A 14327-nucleotide genomic window follows, 5' to 3' on the forward strand; every position below is an offset into this window, starting at 1 on the left:
TTCTTAGAAAAATCAGTAACAATATCCTAAAATACATTATAAATGCATGTCCCAATTACATTTTATTTTACAGGTGTGACTTCTAAATCTATAAGGGAGATAAGATTTTGTGTACTTGTAAAGACAATCTAATTCTTTATATTGAGAATATAGTAGGTCGCTTATTTATGGTAGGTTAATATAGCTTTGATTTTCATCCCTGAGTTGTAGGTTTGTCTTTCTAAGAAGGAATAGACTTATTCAATAAATGATTTTTTTTGCAGTCTAAAGAAGGTGCATTTATTGTCAGAGATTCAAGACATTTAGGATCCTACACAATTTCCGTATTTATAGGAGCTAGAAGGTAAGCACTTGCGATTTTGGTTACTATAGAAATAATCCCTGGGACAGTCTCTATCAAATAGAGAATGTTAGTGAGAGCTTAGCTTAGGGAAAAAATTGTTGGCCTGGAAGTTAGAAAAACCAGCCAGTCTGTGATATATCCCTAGCATGCTCTATGTGACACTGGGTACATTTCTTAACCTCTCCTGTCTTCCTTTTCTCAACCATCAAGTAAAGTTGTAGTAGACACTGTTGGGCACTTTCCTCATATCCCTTGATCTGTTCTGGGATTCACTTGCAGAAAGGTCTCTTGTACTCAGAAAGCTTCCTGTGTCTGTCTGCCTGAGGATGTTCTCTGGCTGTGGGAACTTGTGGGACTTACGGCTAGGCTGAAAGTGCCTGAGAGGTAACATCCCAGGAGCAACCCTACATTAAAGAGAATGGGAGTTGGTGAATAAATATCTCAGCTTCTTTGCACTTCAGTGGGACAACTGTGAAGTGTGTTCCCCAGTATCTCCTAGGTTCCTACAAGTATTGAGCCCCAATTAACCATAGCAGTAACCTGCTAACTAATGCACCTGGCATTGGTTTTTCCTCCCTTCTTGTCTCACATCTCCAATTGCTTACAGTGCTTGTGTTCATTCATTTAACCAATACTTGATATTCAGTATGTACTTATATGTATTCATTGTGAGATCTACTTTTTTGAACACTGGTCTTGTCACTCAGACAACTTTGGCTGAAGTTATGTTTGAATCTAAGGCCCCAATAATTTAGTTGAGGAATTTTCTTGGCATGGGGAGGCACTTGTTGAATTTAGTCAATCCACTTCTCAGTGTAGTGTTGCTAGGATGAGTTTTAGAACTGGAGTTCTATTGTTTAATGAGTTGGCTTAGATCCAAAGTGATCTTTCACTCTTCTAGTAATTCACATTTTCTTGATTGTAGAAGTACAGAGGCTGCCATAAAACATTATCAGATAAAAAAGAATGACTCAGGACAGTGGTATGTGACTGAAAGACACGTCTTTCAATCAATCCCCGAGTTAATCTGGTATCACCAGCACAATGCGGCCGGTAAGTGGGGAACTTCAAACTGGGTGAGTCAGGGAGCCAGGCCCTTGATGGGCAATGCATCTTTGGTATCAGGCACTCAACAGGAGCAAACCTCCCTGTAGGAATAGTTTAAGCGCTTGAAGTACAACCTATCTTTTGAACAATTATTTCTTATTGATGCCTCTTCATTTTTCTAGTTAATTGGGGGTAAGAGGTAGGTCAATTTCTTATATTTCTACCAGGTTAGGAAAATGATAGATGACAGAGAAGCAAATAGTCATCAATCATTATGCATTTGTTCTGGAAATTTACATAGGACTAAATGTAATAAGATTTCAAATACCCTAAATAATGATGCTTCTTTCCCTTTGCCCCAATAAATCTGCTCTCTACTTTAGACAATTGCAATAGACAATTACCCTTATATCTCTCATTCTCTGTTCTTTCTTGTTTGGAGAATATAAAAAGTCACAGAGAATATAGCCTTTCACAGTTACAATTTAGCGTAACTATACCAGAAACATATTTAACCCATCTCCCCAGCCATTGTTTGCAATAATTGCTATTCGTGCAAACCTATCATCTGTGGACAGATATAGGATCCCAGAAAGCTCCAGCTCAATTACAATCACCTCTCTGGCCTTCAGCCCTTGCCCAGACTGTGCTGAACCACTCTGAGCCCATGGGGAATCTTCTTACCTCAGCATTGCAGAATTCAGAATCCACTGTAGCATTTCATATTACTTTGACTTCTTGTCATGCATTTCTTTTTTAGATTTCTCTCATGAAAAGTGAATATTCCTTTTGGAAAGAGCTCACTTTTCCATTACACTGGTTCTAAGTATCAGGAATATATCAAAGGACATTTTTATCCACTTGTGGGATGCATTCACACGGATATTCCAGGCAGTCACTGGAATTTTGGTTAAGGAGTGAGGGTAAAATATCTAGGTGGGGCCATAAAGGTCATAGTTGTAGCTAGAGATAGAGTCAAGATGTCAGTTCTGAGTTTTCTCCTTTACATTCCTCTTTTTCCTTCCTCCAAAGAAAAAACTTAAGAAAGAGTGGTTATGGTGAAAAAGTTAAATGAGGTTAGATGAGGGCTTTAACCTCAACTAGGTCTTAGAGTCACTGGTAAGTATGCATTCCTGTTCCCTGTTCAAACTTTTACCATTCTCAAGACTCCTTTACCAAAATTAACCACTGCCCTATTAGCAAATCTCCCATCTGTCTACTTCACTAGGAAAAATGAAGTCACCAGGCATGAGCAACCTCCGTCTCTTCTTCTGTCCCCATGCCCTGTCATCCTCATTCCCTCCAGTAGTAATGAGGGCATGCCTGTGCTCTTGCCCTTACCTGCCAATCCACTGTTCCTTTCTCTCCTGTATCTCTTCTGTTTTGACTTTCTCCCTTTAGCTCTTAATCCTATAAACATGCTTAAGACTTTCTTATCCTAAAAACAAAAACAACTCTCCTCCTGCTGCCCTAATTCTTTCTCCCTTTACACATTGCTCTTGTAAGTTGCACTTTTGGAAAAATGTGTCCACATCCACTGTCTCCACTCTCTCACTTTCCATTTACTTTTTAAACATCTACGATCTGTCTTCTGCTTTCAGCACTCCCTATTTGACCAGTGGCCCATATTTTGACAGTACAGTGGTGCTTTCTAGTTCTCATGTGTTCAGGTCCTCTCTGCTACATTTGGCAGTGTCACTTGTTGCTCCTTCGATGTTTGACACCACCCCTTTTTGGCCTTCTCTAACTGAGAAGTTCCTAGTGGGTCTTCCCAACGTGCCCTACTTCTACTCTTCCCTTAAATAGTGGTTTTCCTACAGAATCCATCCCTGATCACTTGTCTTCTCACCTTAGGCATCTCCTTTTGCATAATCTTCTCTCTTGTAGACAAAGGAACTTGCAATCCTGCAGGCCCTGAACTTCACTTATGAAATAGATGCTTCATCTTACACCATTACTCTCCCTCCAAATGTCCTCTTTCTTTTGTCTCTCTCAGGTAATACCAGCATCATCCAGCCCCTTGTAAGGGTTGGAAGCATAGGAATTAAATAGATACTTCTTAATACCTCACTTCTGATTAATTATCAAATGCAATTGATTTCATATCCTAAATGTGTCTCCTATAGATCCCTGCCTCTCCCTACCTTCTAGTACCACCCTAATCATTGCTCACTTGGACAACTGCAGTAGCCTCTTAACTGGTCTCATTGCCTCCAGTGTTGATTTCCCCTTAATCCATTCTGCTAGTACCAGAGTGATCTAACAGAAATGTAAATCTGGGCACAGTGGCTCATGCCTGTAATCCCAGCACTGTGGGAGGCCAAGGCAGGTGGATCCCCTGAGGTCAGGAATTTGAGACCAGCCTTGCCAACATGGTGAAACCCTATCTCTACTAAAACTACAAAATTAGCCAGTCATGGTGGCGCATGCCTGTAATCCCACCTACTTGAGAGGCTGAAGCAGGAGAATCGCTTGAACCTGGGAGGCAGAGTTTGCAGTGAGCCGAGATCACACCATTGCACTCCAGCCTGGGCAACAAGAGTGAAACTTCATCTGAAAAAAAAAAAGTAGAAGAAAAGAAAAAGAAATGTAAATCTGACTGTGCCCTCCTAACTTGGGACTTTTCAATAGCTTCCTCTCACCTGCAGGAAAATGTAATGCTCCCTAGTATGGCTTATGAGGCCCATCATACCCAGAATACTGCTTACCTCTCCAGTGTAATTTATCTGGCTCTACTACCTCAAGTGCCCACCATCATGCTTCACATTTCTAAGTTTCATCTCATGCTGTTACCTCTACTTAGAAAGTAGGGTCCTTCCTAGTTTCTCCACATGGGTTAACTCCATGTTTTAGTTTCATCTCAGTCATTTCCTCCGAAGACTTCTTTGAGTCCAACAATGTGTTAAGTGCTCTTTCTCTACGTCCCAAGGCACCCTATATGCATCTCCAGCACAATACTTATTCCTTTCACATTAGAATGGCCTCTCTTTGCATGTCTTCCTGCACTGAGATAGAGCTCCCTGTGGGCAGAGTCCTCATTTTACTAATCTTGGAATCTGCTGTGATCTTTGGGAATCTACCTAGAAGAGCGCCTTGCACACAATAGGCACTTAATATATGCTTCTTTTTGTTGTTACACTGGTCAAGCTCATTTCTGTCTTCCAGCATTTGCACATGTTGTTCCATCTGCCTGGAAGGCTCTTCGTCAGTCAACGTGGGCAGACCTGTCATCTTGTCAGAAAGGCCTTTCCTGAGCACCCACTCTAACGTAACTGTATGTTATCTGGTCTGCCTTGCACTGAATCATCATCATCTACTTTTTCTTGTGTGTGCGTGCACTTGTTATTTTCTCTTCCTCTCACTAGAATGTAATCTTCATGAGAGCAGGAATCATCAGCCTTGTTCTCTACTGTCTCCCAACATCTAGATAGTGTTTTATTAAAAGCTTTTATTAAAAGTACAAACCAGGCTTTTAACAAATATTAGTTGAATAAATAAATAATAAATGATTATTAAACTAAGTTGAAATGTAAGGTATATGCCTAAGTGGGTCACTGAAAGGAAAAAAAGAGACATTTAATGTATAGAATTCTATGTGTTTACTGAACCAAATGAAGTCTCATTTACTCTACCATGCATTAAAAAAAAAAAAAAAAGAGTATAGAAAATGGGCACACTTCAACACCGTTGGTGGTTGAACAAATTAGTATAGCCTTTCTGGGCACTCTTTGACCTGGAAATCACATTTTATAAGGTGATAATTTGAGAAGTACAGACAAATGTATGTTCAAGGACATATGGCATATTTTATAATAGTGAAATCTTGGAAATAAATTTAAGCTCTGTTTATAGTCAATGACATATATCAATTACGTGCATAGTGCAAAAAGTTTTTAACAAAATATTTATACTTCTGTAAAATATATTGGATGTGTTCATGTTTTCAATTATGCACATAGAGATTTTTGCAAAAATGTTCACCGAGATGATAACAATCTATCTGTGGATACTAAGATTTTGTGAGGGATCTTTTGGGGTCGTCTTTATACTTTCTTAGATTCTTTAAATTGTATACAATAAGCATTTTTTTTTTTTTTTTGGAAAATGTTTTTCAAATGGGAAAATAAGCAAATGGACTAACTGGTACAATGAATTTTGTACCAGTTATTTAATTATTTAAAGAATGATACTATCTTCTAGTATATTTCATTCTTTCTTCTGTATTAGCAACTAGGCTTGAAATATTGATTTCTCTTTCTCCTTAGGTCTCATGACCCGTCTCCGATATCCAGTTGGGCTGATGGGCAGTTGTTTACCAGCCACAGCTGGGTTTAGCTACGGTAAAGTGTGCACACATGCTGAAGTAAAATAGCAAATCCAGTAGTAAAGAATCTATTCCGACTGGGTGCGGTGGCTCACACCTGTAATCCTAGCACTTTGGGAGGCCAAGGTGGGTGGATCACCTTAGGTCAGGGGTTCAAGACAACCCTGGCCAAAATGGTGATACCCTGCCTCTACTAAAAATACAAAAAATTAGCTGGGTTTGGTGCCTGTAATCCCAGCTACTTGGGAGGCTGAGGCAGGAGAATCGCTTGAACCCAGGAGGCAGAGGTTACACTGCAGAGGTTACACCAGGATCATGCCACTGCACTCCAGCCTGGACAGTAGAGTGAGACTCTGTCTCAAAAAAGAGAGAGAGAGAGAAAAAAGAATCTACTCTAAGTTCCCTATTGATTCTTTGAACTATCAGCACTTCTGAAATGTCTATCTAGAAACATTTCTTCTCAAAGTTTACATCACCCTTCTGAGACCGTTTAAATACGTACATCTCATAAGGACAATTTAAAGTTTGGGGAGAAATGCTTCAGTTTTACTTCAGATTTTACTGTCACATTACCAGGAGCCTTAATCTTCACCCTTTTGATAAATTACAATTCTTTTCATTTGGATATTTGGGTTGTTGTTCTTTGGTTACAAGGGTGCCTGGGAAATGATTCCTCTCCAAGAGAAGCTACTAAAAAGAGCTGCTCAAAGTATCTTCTTCATCTTTTTCTTTTTTTCTAACAGAACGTGCACAAAGTTCAATTTGAACCACTTTCTAGCAAATGTGGTATTTGTAAATCTGTGAGAATAAGTAAGTGCCAGGGAATCCTATTTTCTAATTTGGTGACATTTTATTCCTTTAAACTTCTCTCAGTAGTGGGATTCAGAATATCCTGAAAAAAAATTAATAACACAATTATATTGGGAAACAAGTAACTGGGACTCAGGATCTCATTAAGTTAAGTGGGATGGAAGCAGGATTTCTGGCTATTATTGTTGCCTGTATTAGTCCTCTGGCCCACAGATAGTATATATAATTCAAAGTTCTACTATTAACAATTTACTTAAGTTAAACATGGTTCTTTTTTATTTCTTAAAAATAAACTTAAAAAATTTAAAAACAAACAGAATAGTGTACAACTCATAAGTCATAAGTCTATAGCTCGATTTGTTTTGTCTGGTTTGATTACGTTATATAAACAGAATTGGACACTGCATTTTTTTGTGTCTGATTTCCTCCTCACCTCATTACATCTGTGAATTTCATCCATGGTTCTGGGTAGGGCTGGTTTATTTTCACTGTGGTGCTGTGCTATACTGCATGACATACCACAGCTTATTTAGCTGTGCTTCTTGTAGATGGCCATTCGGGTTGTTACCAATTTTTGGCTCTTACAAATAATATTGTTAAGAACATTTCTGTGTGTGTTTTGATGAAGTTAAGTGCACATTTACATTCCAGTATATGTTGGATATGTGCCTAAGTGTAGACCTGCTGGGTCATAGGCTATGCATATGTTTAGATTTAGTAGATACAGTCAGTTTTCTAAAGAGCTTACACCAAATTACACTCCTATCAACTATATATAAGTTCTAGTGGCTCCATACCTTTGCCCTTGCCAATATTTTATTCTAGGTTTTTTTTTTTTTTTTTTTTAACATGTTAGCCAATCTGGTGTGTAGTAGTATATCATTATGGTCTAAATTTACATTTCCCTGATGACTAATTATTTTGATCAATTTGGCTTAGTGGCCATTTGGATATTCTCTTCATGAGAGAATACTCCATTCAAATTTTTTACCCTTAAAAAAGTTAGGGTATATGTCTCCTCTAGTTGATTTATTTATATTCAGAATAAGAATTCTATGTTGGTTGTATATTTTAGAAATATCTTCTGTGGCTTAACTTTTTACTTTCTTAATGAGGGTATTTTTGATGAACGGAAGTTTTATGAAGTATAATTTATCAATATTTTTCTTTGTGGTTATATTCTGTTGAATAAATGCATGCCAATTCGAAGGCCATGAATATATCCTCCCATGTTACTTTTAAAACATACCTATGAGGCCTGGTGTGGGGCTCATGCCTATAATCCTAGCAGTTTGGGAGACTGAGGTGGGCTCAGGAGTTTGAGACCAGCCTAGGCAACGTGGTGAGACCTTATCTCTACCAAAAATATAAAAAATTAGCAAGGCGTGGTGGCATGCCTGTAATCCCAACTACTTGGGAGGCTGAGGCAGGAGAATCACTTGAACCTAAGAGGTGGAGCTTGCAGTGAGCTGAGATTGCGCCACTGCACTCCAGCCTGGGTGACAGAGTGAGACTGTCTCCAAAAAAAAATTAATAATAATAATAATAATAATAATAAAATAAAACATACCTTCTATAGGGAGGGGGAATACTTTGCACAGCTGGTAGAAGGGACTATCAGATTTTACAATTCTTTAATTCTTTTAAATGCATTATTCGAAAGTTCCAGCAGATGGTGGTATTGCTGTATAAAAAGGAGACCCTAAACCATTAAGTTTGGCACAGTTTTCAAGAAGGTTATTTTAAAAACAGTTTATTTTTTCCCAATTTGCTTCTATAAAATGAGAAATATACAGTAAAAATTTCACTTCAGATATACTCTTAGATATATGTGGGTTAGATTTCTAACACTGAATTTATTAAATGATTTCATTGGACTTTTCCCTAAGAAGAAAAGATACGAAGGGAGAAAAGCCCTTTAGGGATGGAGTGAGAAGAACAACAGGAGGAACTGAAATCACAGTTTTATTTACCTTACAAGTTTACTCACCAGGAAAAAAAAACCGGACTGGGAACATAAATATTTTGGGTCCCAGGTCTAGTTTTGGTAGGTTTAGTTTAGAGAGGCACAGAAGTGTGTTCACTGTTCTCTTTGGGAGCAGAGAGTGCGTTTTGCTATCCTTAATTTGTTATACAAACATCACCAAATAAATAAAGTTTGTGTTTTGAAACTTGAGTTCTTGAATTACATTTAAGTCATAGAGTATTAAAATGGCTTCAGATCCTCTCCACTTTATACATTTTTTAACCTCTCTGTCAAATAATAGATAATTCCTAAACTTTTCCCAGCCCTAATATTTTAGCATTCTTTCTTTCTACTTGTAACATGGATGTTTTACTTTTTCAGAAAAGTGGGAGATAGATCCATCTGAGTTGGCTTTTATAAAGGAGATTGGAAGTGGTCAATTTGGAGTGGTCCATTTAGGTGAATGGCGGTCACATATCCAGGTAGCTATCAAGGCCATCAATGAAGGCTCCATGTCTGAAGAGGATTTCATTGAAGAGGCCAAAGTGATGATGTACGTATAAACGACACACTGATAAATATCATGCCCTGGTGTCATGGAAACAACATGAGCTTTGGAGGCAGCCACACCTGGATTTGTGTCACAACTTTGCTCAAGCTCGTTGTGTAACCCAGGTACCTTATTTGATCTCTGTGTGACCTGGGTGAATTATTTCATATTTCCAAACCTCAATGTCCTCATGTATAAAATGGGATGAGAGTACCTACCTCACTGGATCAATGTGTGAATTAAATAAGAGAATTTATGTAAGTGATGAGACAGGAGAACTCCCTTGACACCTTTGCAGAACTCCTTGTGAAGGGGGTGGCTCATTTACTCAGCTACTGTGTGCTCAAACCCTTTACGGGATGGAGAGCATGCAGGTGAGCCAGAGTGAGCGCTTTTGGGCTCCAGCCCCACGATAGTGTCTGGAGGTGTTACATTGCTCTTTTAACTTTTCCATCTGCAGATGGCTAAGTGTTAACCACTTCAGTGGAAAGTCAGGGTGACAGCCTTTTGCATCCTGCCCTCTCGATACCTGGGTCCTTGTATGGCATCCAGGAAGAATCAGGTCACACGGACTTGAAGGATGGTGAATGCAGAGATTTTATTGAGGTGGCTCTCAGCGGGATGGATGGGGAACTGGAAAGGGGATGGAGTGGGAAGATGATCTTCCCTGGGAGTTCGACTGTTCTGCAGCCAATCTCTAACCGCCCCCAGCAGAACTCCTCAATGTTCAGACACTCCTCCTCTTCTCTTCTTCTGTGCTGCACTGCTCTGTCACCTGCCAATGGAGCTTGGGGTTTATATGGGCACAGGACAGGGGTGTGGCAGGCTAGAACAGTCTTGGAAAGGGCAACATCTGGGCACAAAAATAAAAATGCCTGTTCCCATTTAGGGCTACAGGTTTCCAGGCTTGAAGGTGGGGATTTTTCTGGGGAACTGCCCTCTTCTACCTAGTATTTCCCTGCCTCCTGTCGGTATCAGTGACAAGCGTGTTCTTTTCAGCTCAAGAATAGGTACTTTACAAGTACTGTTTTTTTTCTCCTTTTCCCAGAAGCAAAAATGATGGTTATGTCTTAGTAGTGATATACTACTCATCTTTTGAAAGGGCATCCTCCAGTGGCCAAAAAGAGTTAATGTTTTTTTTTAAGGATAAAACAGTATTTGCTTTCAGAGGATATAACTGTCCAGAGCTTTAAAAGAAGTGGCTCTTTGTAGACCATTGGACACAACTCTTCTGTGATTTCCCAGGACAGCATTTTGACTCAGTTGAACCCATTTCTGTGGCTCATAACTGTAACAACCTGAGCTGGACCAGGACAGGCCAATAATTTGACCATAGTTTAAGTTAACATTCTTTAAATATTTGTTCAATGTTTATTTAGAGGAACAACAATGCTGTGAAGAAGAAAAACTCCAGATGGCAGTATTTAGATTCTGCTCTGTTTCCCAGAGAAGTTTAGTTCTGACCCACACTTGTAGACTCCAACTAGAAAAACAAACAAACAAACAAACAAATAAGCAAACAACAATCAGAGGAGATTAACTGAACCTATTCTCTTTCAAAGGCAAAGTAAGTGTATCCCTTGGGGCTCTCAACCCATACCCTGGGGGTCCTATCAAAATATCCTTTCCATTCACTTACAATAGAATGAATTCCAAGAGAAGTTGTTACAAACACAATTTTGCAGTGACACCAGCTTCCCAATGATGTTTTTGTGTCCCTAGGTGCCTCAGGCACCTATCTCTAGCTGGCCTTTGCTTCCTGTAGCTGTCTACATCTTACCATGGTTTTTCTACACCTAAAGGACAAAAATTGTATTCCTGCGTTGGATTAAATAGGCATAATAAAAAAAGAATGAATGGGAGACAAGTGATTCAGGGGGAGTTAAAACCATATTTGAATCTCTATCAAACAAGAAAGAATTGAAGATGTTTAATGTCCGAATGAGAGAATTCTTGAAAGGTACAAGCCTCATTGGGCATTAGAGGTCAGGATCTTTGAGGACAATATTTCCCCTGATTCATTTTGGGAGGCCAATGTGGGAGGATCACTTGAGCCTAGGAGTTTGAAACCAACCTAGGTAACGTGGTGAAACCCCGTCTCTACAAAAAAACAAAAAAACTAGCCAGGCATGGTAGTGAGCACCTATAGTCCCAGCTACTCAGGAGGCTGAGGTGGGAGGATCAATTGAACTCAACAAGTTGAGGCTAGAGTGAGCCATGATGATGGCACCACTGCACTCCAGCCTGAGTGACAGAGTGAGACCCTGTCATACACACACACACACACACACACACACACACACACACACATCCCTGATTTCTAAAAAGTGAGGCAAAAAATCTTCCATTCTAACATCCTATTGCAAATATATTTATCTTTAAAATAGTTGACGTGCACTGACATACTATCTACCAAGGACACACAGCTTTGCACATATTAGCTTCTTTCCGTGTGTGGTTTAAATACCACCTCTTTCAGGAGGTCTCCTCTGACTACTCTGTTTAAGCTGGCATACCCACTGCCAAATGCTTTCTGTTGTATCGCCTTGTGTTAGTTCCATCAAAGTCCTTGTCATATTCTGAAGCTTCCTGTGTAGTTTTATTTCTCCCCCACTAGCTTGCAAACTCTCTAATAATAGAATCTTTTATTTATTTGTCCTGTTTAACCTGGTGAGTGTTAAAAGGATGACTAGCATGTAGTTGGTGCTTAAAAGACATTTATGGATTATTGAATGAGTTAATGAATCCTCACCACAATTCCAAGAGATAGCTTCTATTAAGATCCCAGTTTTATAGATAAGAAAGAGAAAATTTAGAAGGCTTATTACCAACCAAAATGTATCTGAGACAAGGCTCAATTAATTTAAGAGTTTACTTGGCCAAGGTTAAGGACATGCCCATGACAGCCTCAGGAGGTCCTGATGATATGTGCCCAAGGTGATTGGCCTGCAAAAATGTAAAAATGGCTTTACACATTTTAGGAAGACATAAGACATCAATCCATCCATGTAAGATGTACATTGGTTTGGTTGGGAAAGGCAGGACAACAGGGAGTGGTGAAACAGGAGAGTTTTCTGGCCCCCACTTGCAGGACATGCAACAGAGGTGTGGCTCTCTGTTCAGCCACCATGATCTCAAACCTTTTACAGGATAGGGAGCATGCAGATGGGCAGGTGCAGGAATCAGGGTGAGTGCTTTTGGTCTCTAACCCAACAGCAGCATCTAGGGTTGGGTGTCTGCAACACCCAAAGCCCAAGTCGGCCCGTGTTACAGTGTGCTCTTTTAGCCTTGTGATCCACAGATGGCTTAAGGGTTAACCAACTCAGTGGACCCTCTGCCTTTTTGCAAGGGCAGGGGGCCAGTGTGACAGCTTTGTGTATCTCAAGCTCTTGTCCAGTGTTCTGGAAGATTGGGTCACACACAAACTTGAAGGATGAATGTGGGGTTGTATTGAGTGTTGGAGGTGGCTCTCAGCAGGATGGATGGGAAGCTGGACAGGGGATGGGTTGGGAAGATGATCTTCCCCTGGAGTTTGGCCATCCAACAGCCAATTCTCTAACTGGTCCAGCCAAACTCCTCCTGATGTTTCTTCTCTTCTCCCCTCCTCTGCTCTACCATTCTGCTGTTTGTCTATTCGTCTCCTCATCTGTTTCTGGACCTGGAGTTTGCGATTTATATGGGTACAGGATGGGGACGTTTTGGGTCAAAAAGCAACTTTTGGGGCACAAAAACAGGAATGGCTGTTCTCATTTATGGCCATGGGTATCTAGGCTTGAGGGTGAGGACTCTCCTGGGGAAACTGCCTTCTTCTACCCAATATTTCCCTGTCTCCTGTCCATATCAGTCGGGGCTTCCAAGTCATAGGCAGATTCAAAGTTTTTCTGATTGACAGTTGGTTGAGTTATTATCCAAAGAACTGAAATCAACGGAAAGGAATGTCTGGGTTACTATAAAGAATTGTGGAGACCAGCACAGATGGTCTGTGTTTATTATGCAGATGAAACTTCCAGGTAGAAGGTTTCAGGGAAAATAGAAGGTAAATGTTTCTTATTAGACTTGAAGAGTCTGTTCTATCAGTCTCAATGTCTGTGTTGATGTTAATGGTTATGAGGCATGTCCAACTCCCTCTTCCCATCGTGGCCTGAACTAGTTTTGCAGGTTAACTTTGGAATGCCCTTGGCTAAGAGGAGGAGTCCATTGAGATGGTTAGGGGCTTAGAATTTTATTTTTGGTTTACATTATGTAATTTGCCTGCAGTCCCACAACAAAACATCATTAGAGCTTCTAATTGAAATCAAAACTGTGAACTGTCTGGGCACAAAAAACGTGACCTTAATGAACATAATTATCAACACACTCCTGGAAAACTAATATATGTTAGAGGGCAAAAGACAGAAAGAGGAGAATTGTTTCAGGATACATTTTTGAGATAAAGTCATCAAGACTTGCTGATAAATTGAATGTGGTAGGTAGTCGGAAGAAACCAGAGGAACAAAGATGATGCTAAGGTTTTGGTGTACATTATTATATTAGGCAAAGAGTGGCACCATTTACAAAGATGGGGGAAGACCAAACAGGTTTAGGGGAAAAAATTAAGAATTCTGCTTTGGACATGTTGGATTTAAGAAGACTGTTATTTATTAGGTGTGATCAAGTAGTGAGGTAAATATATGAGTCTGGAGTTCAGAAAAAAGGTCAGAGTGGAGGGTATTAACTTGAGAGTGGTCACCAGAGATGATATTTAAAACCCTGAAACTTAATGCAATTACTTAGGGAAAGAGAATAATTAGAAAAGGAGAACTGGAGAAGCCTGTAAAGGGTCTGAAAATATTTAAATAACAAATTTAAATGAATTTAAATGTGTTTGGCCTATGATGAATCCCACATACTTCTCTAAACTGAGAAATAATGTGTATTAAGAAGTCCTAGAGTTATAACATACAAGAATGTAGGTTTTCCATTTGCATCTTTCTGTGCTTGTGAGAAATATTTGTCATATTTGTTAGACTGAATCATATGAGAGTTTGTCTTTGCCTGATTTCTGATAAAGGTTTGCCTTATTTCTGTTACATTTTTACCAGTGATCTTGATAAGGAAATGCAGTAATGTTTCAATTCTCAGATGCTTCCATGTGGGTATCAACTTGGTGGATTTCCTGTGGCAAATTAATATTTCATCTCAAGACTTGCTTTTCTGCACTTACGCTATACACATGTAAACTGCATCCCTTAACTGAAAGTACACTTTATGAATTCAAAAAGTAAATCAGACAAAATATAATACATAT

At 39.5% G+C, this 14327-nt stretch overlaps 1 protein-coding gene across 4 annotated transcripts in view; it reads left to right on the top strand.

Moving 5' to 3' along the window:
* LOC105487664 (TXK tyrosine kinase) overlaps positions 1-14327 on the top strand; it is a 71977-nt gene that overhangs the window by 41616 nt on the left and 16034 nt on the right. For all 4 annotated transcript variants that reach the window (XR_011621306.1, XM_071093623.1, XM_011751174.3 and 1 more), the window contains 4 exons: positions 264-343; positions 1269-1396; positions 5656-5730; positions 8872-9043. Coding sequence is in view for 3 of the 4 variants with exons in the window: in XM_071093623.1 (XP_070949724.1) it covers positions 264-343; positions 1269-1396; positions 5656-5730; positions 8872-9043 (455 nt within the window). In the remaining variant the exon portion in view is untranslated. The remainder of the gene's footprint in view (positions 1-263; positions 344-1268; positions 1397-5655; positions 5731-8871; positions 9044-14327) is intronic.

The sequence above is a fragment of the Macaca nemestrina genome, chromosome 3 (genome assembly GCF_043159975.1).
Source record: "Macaca nemestrina isolate mMacNem1 chromosome 3, mMacNem.hap1, whole genome shotgun sequence".
Classification (NCBI taxonomy): Eukaryota; Metazoa; Chordata; class Mammalia; order Primates; family Cercopithecidae; genus Macaca; species Macaca nemestrina.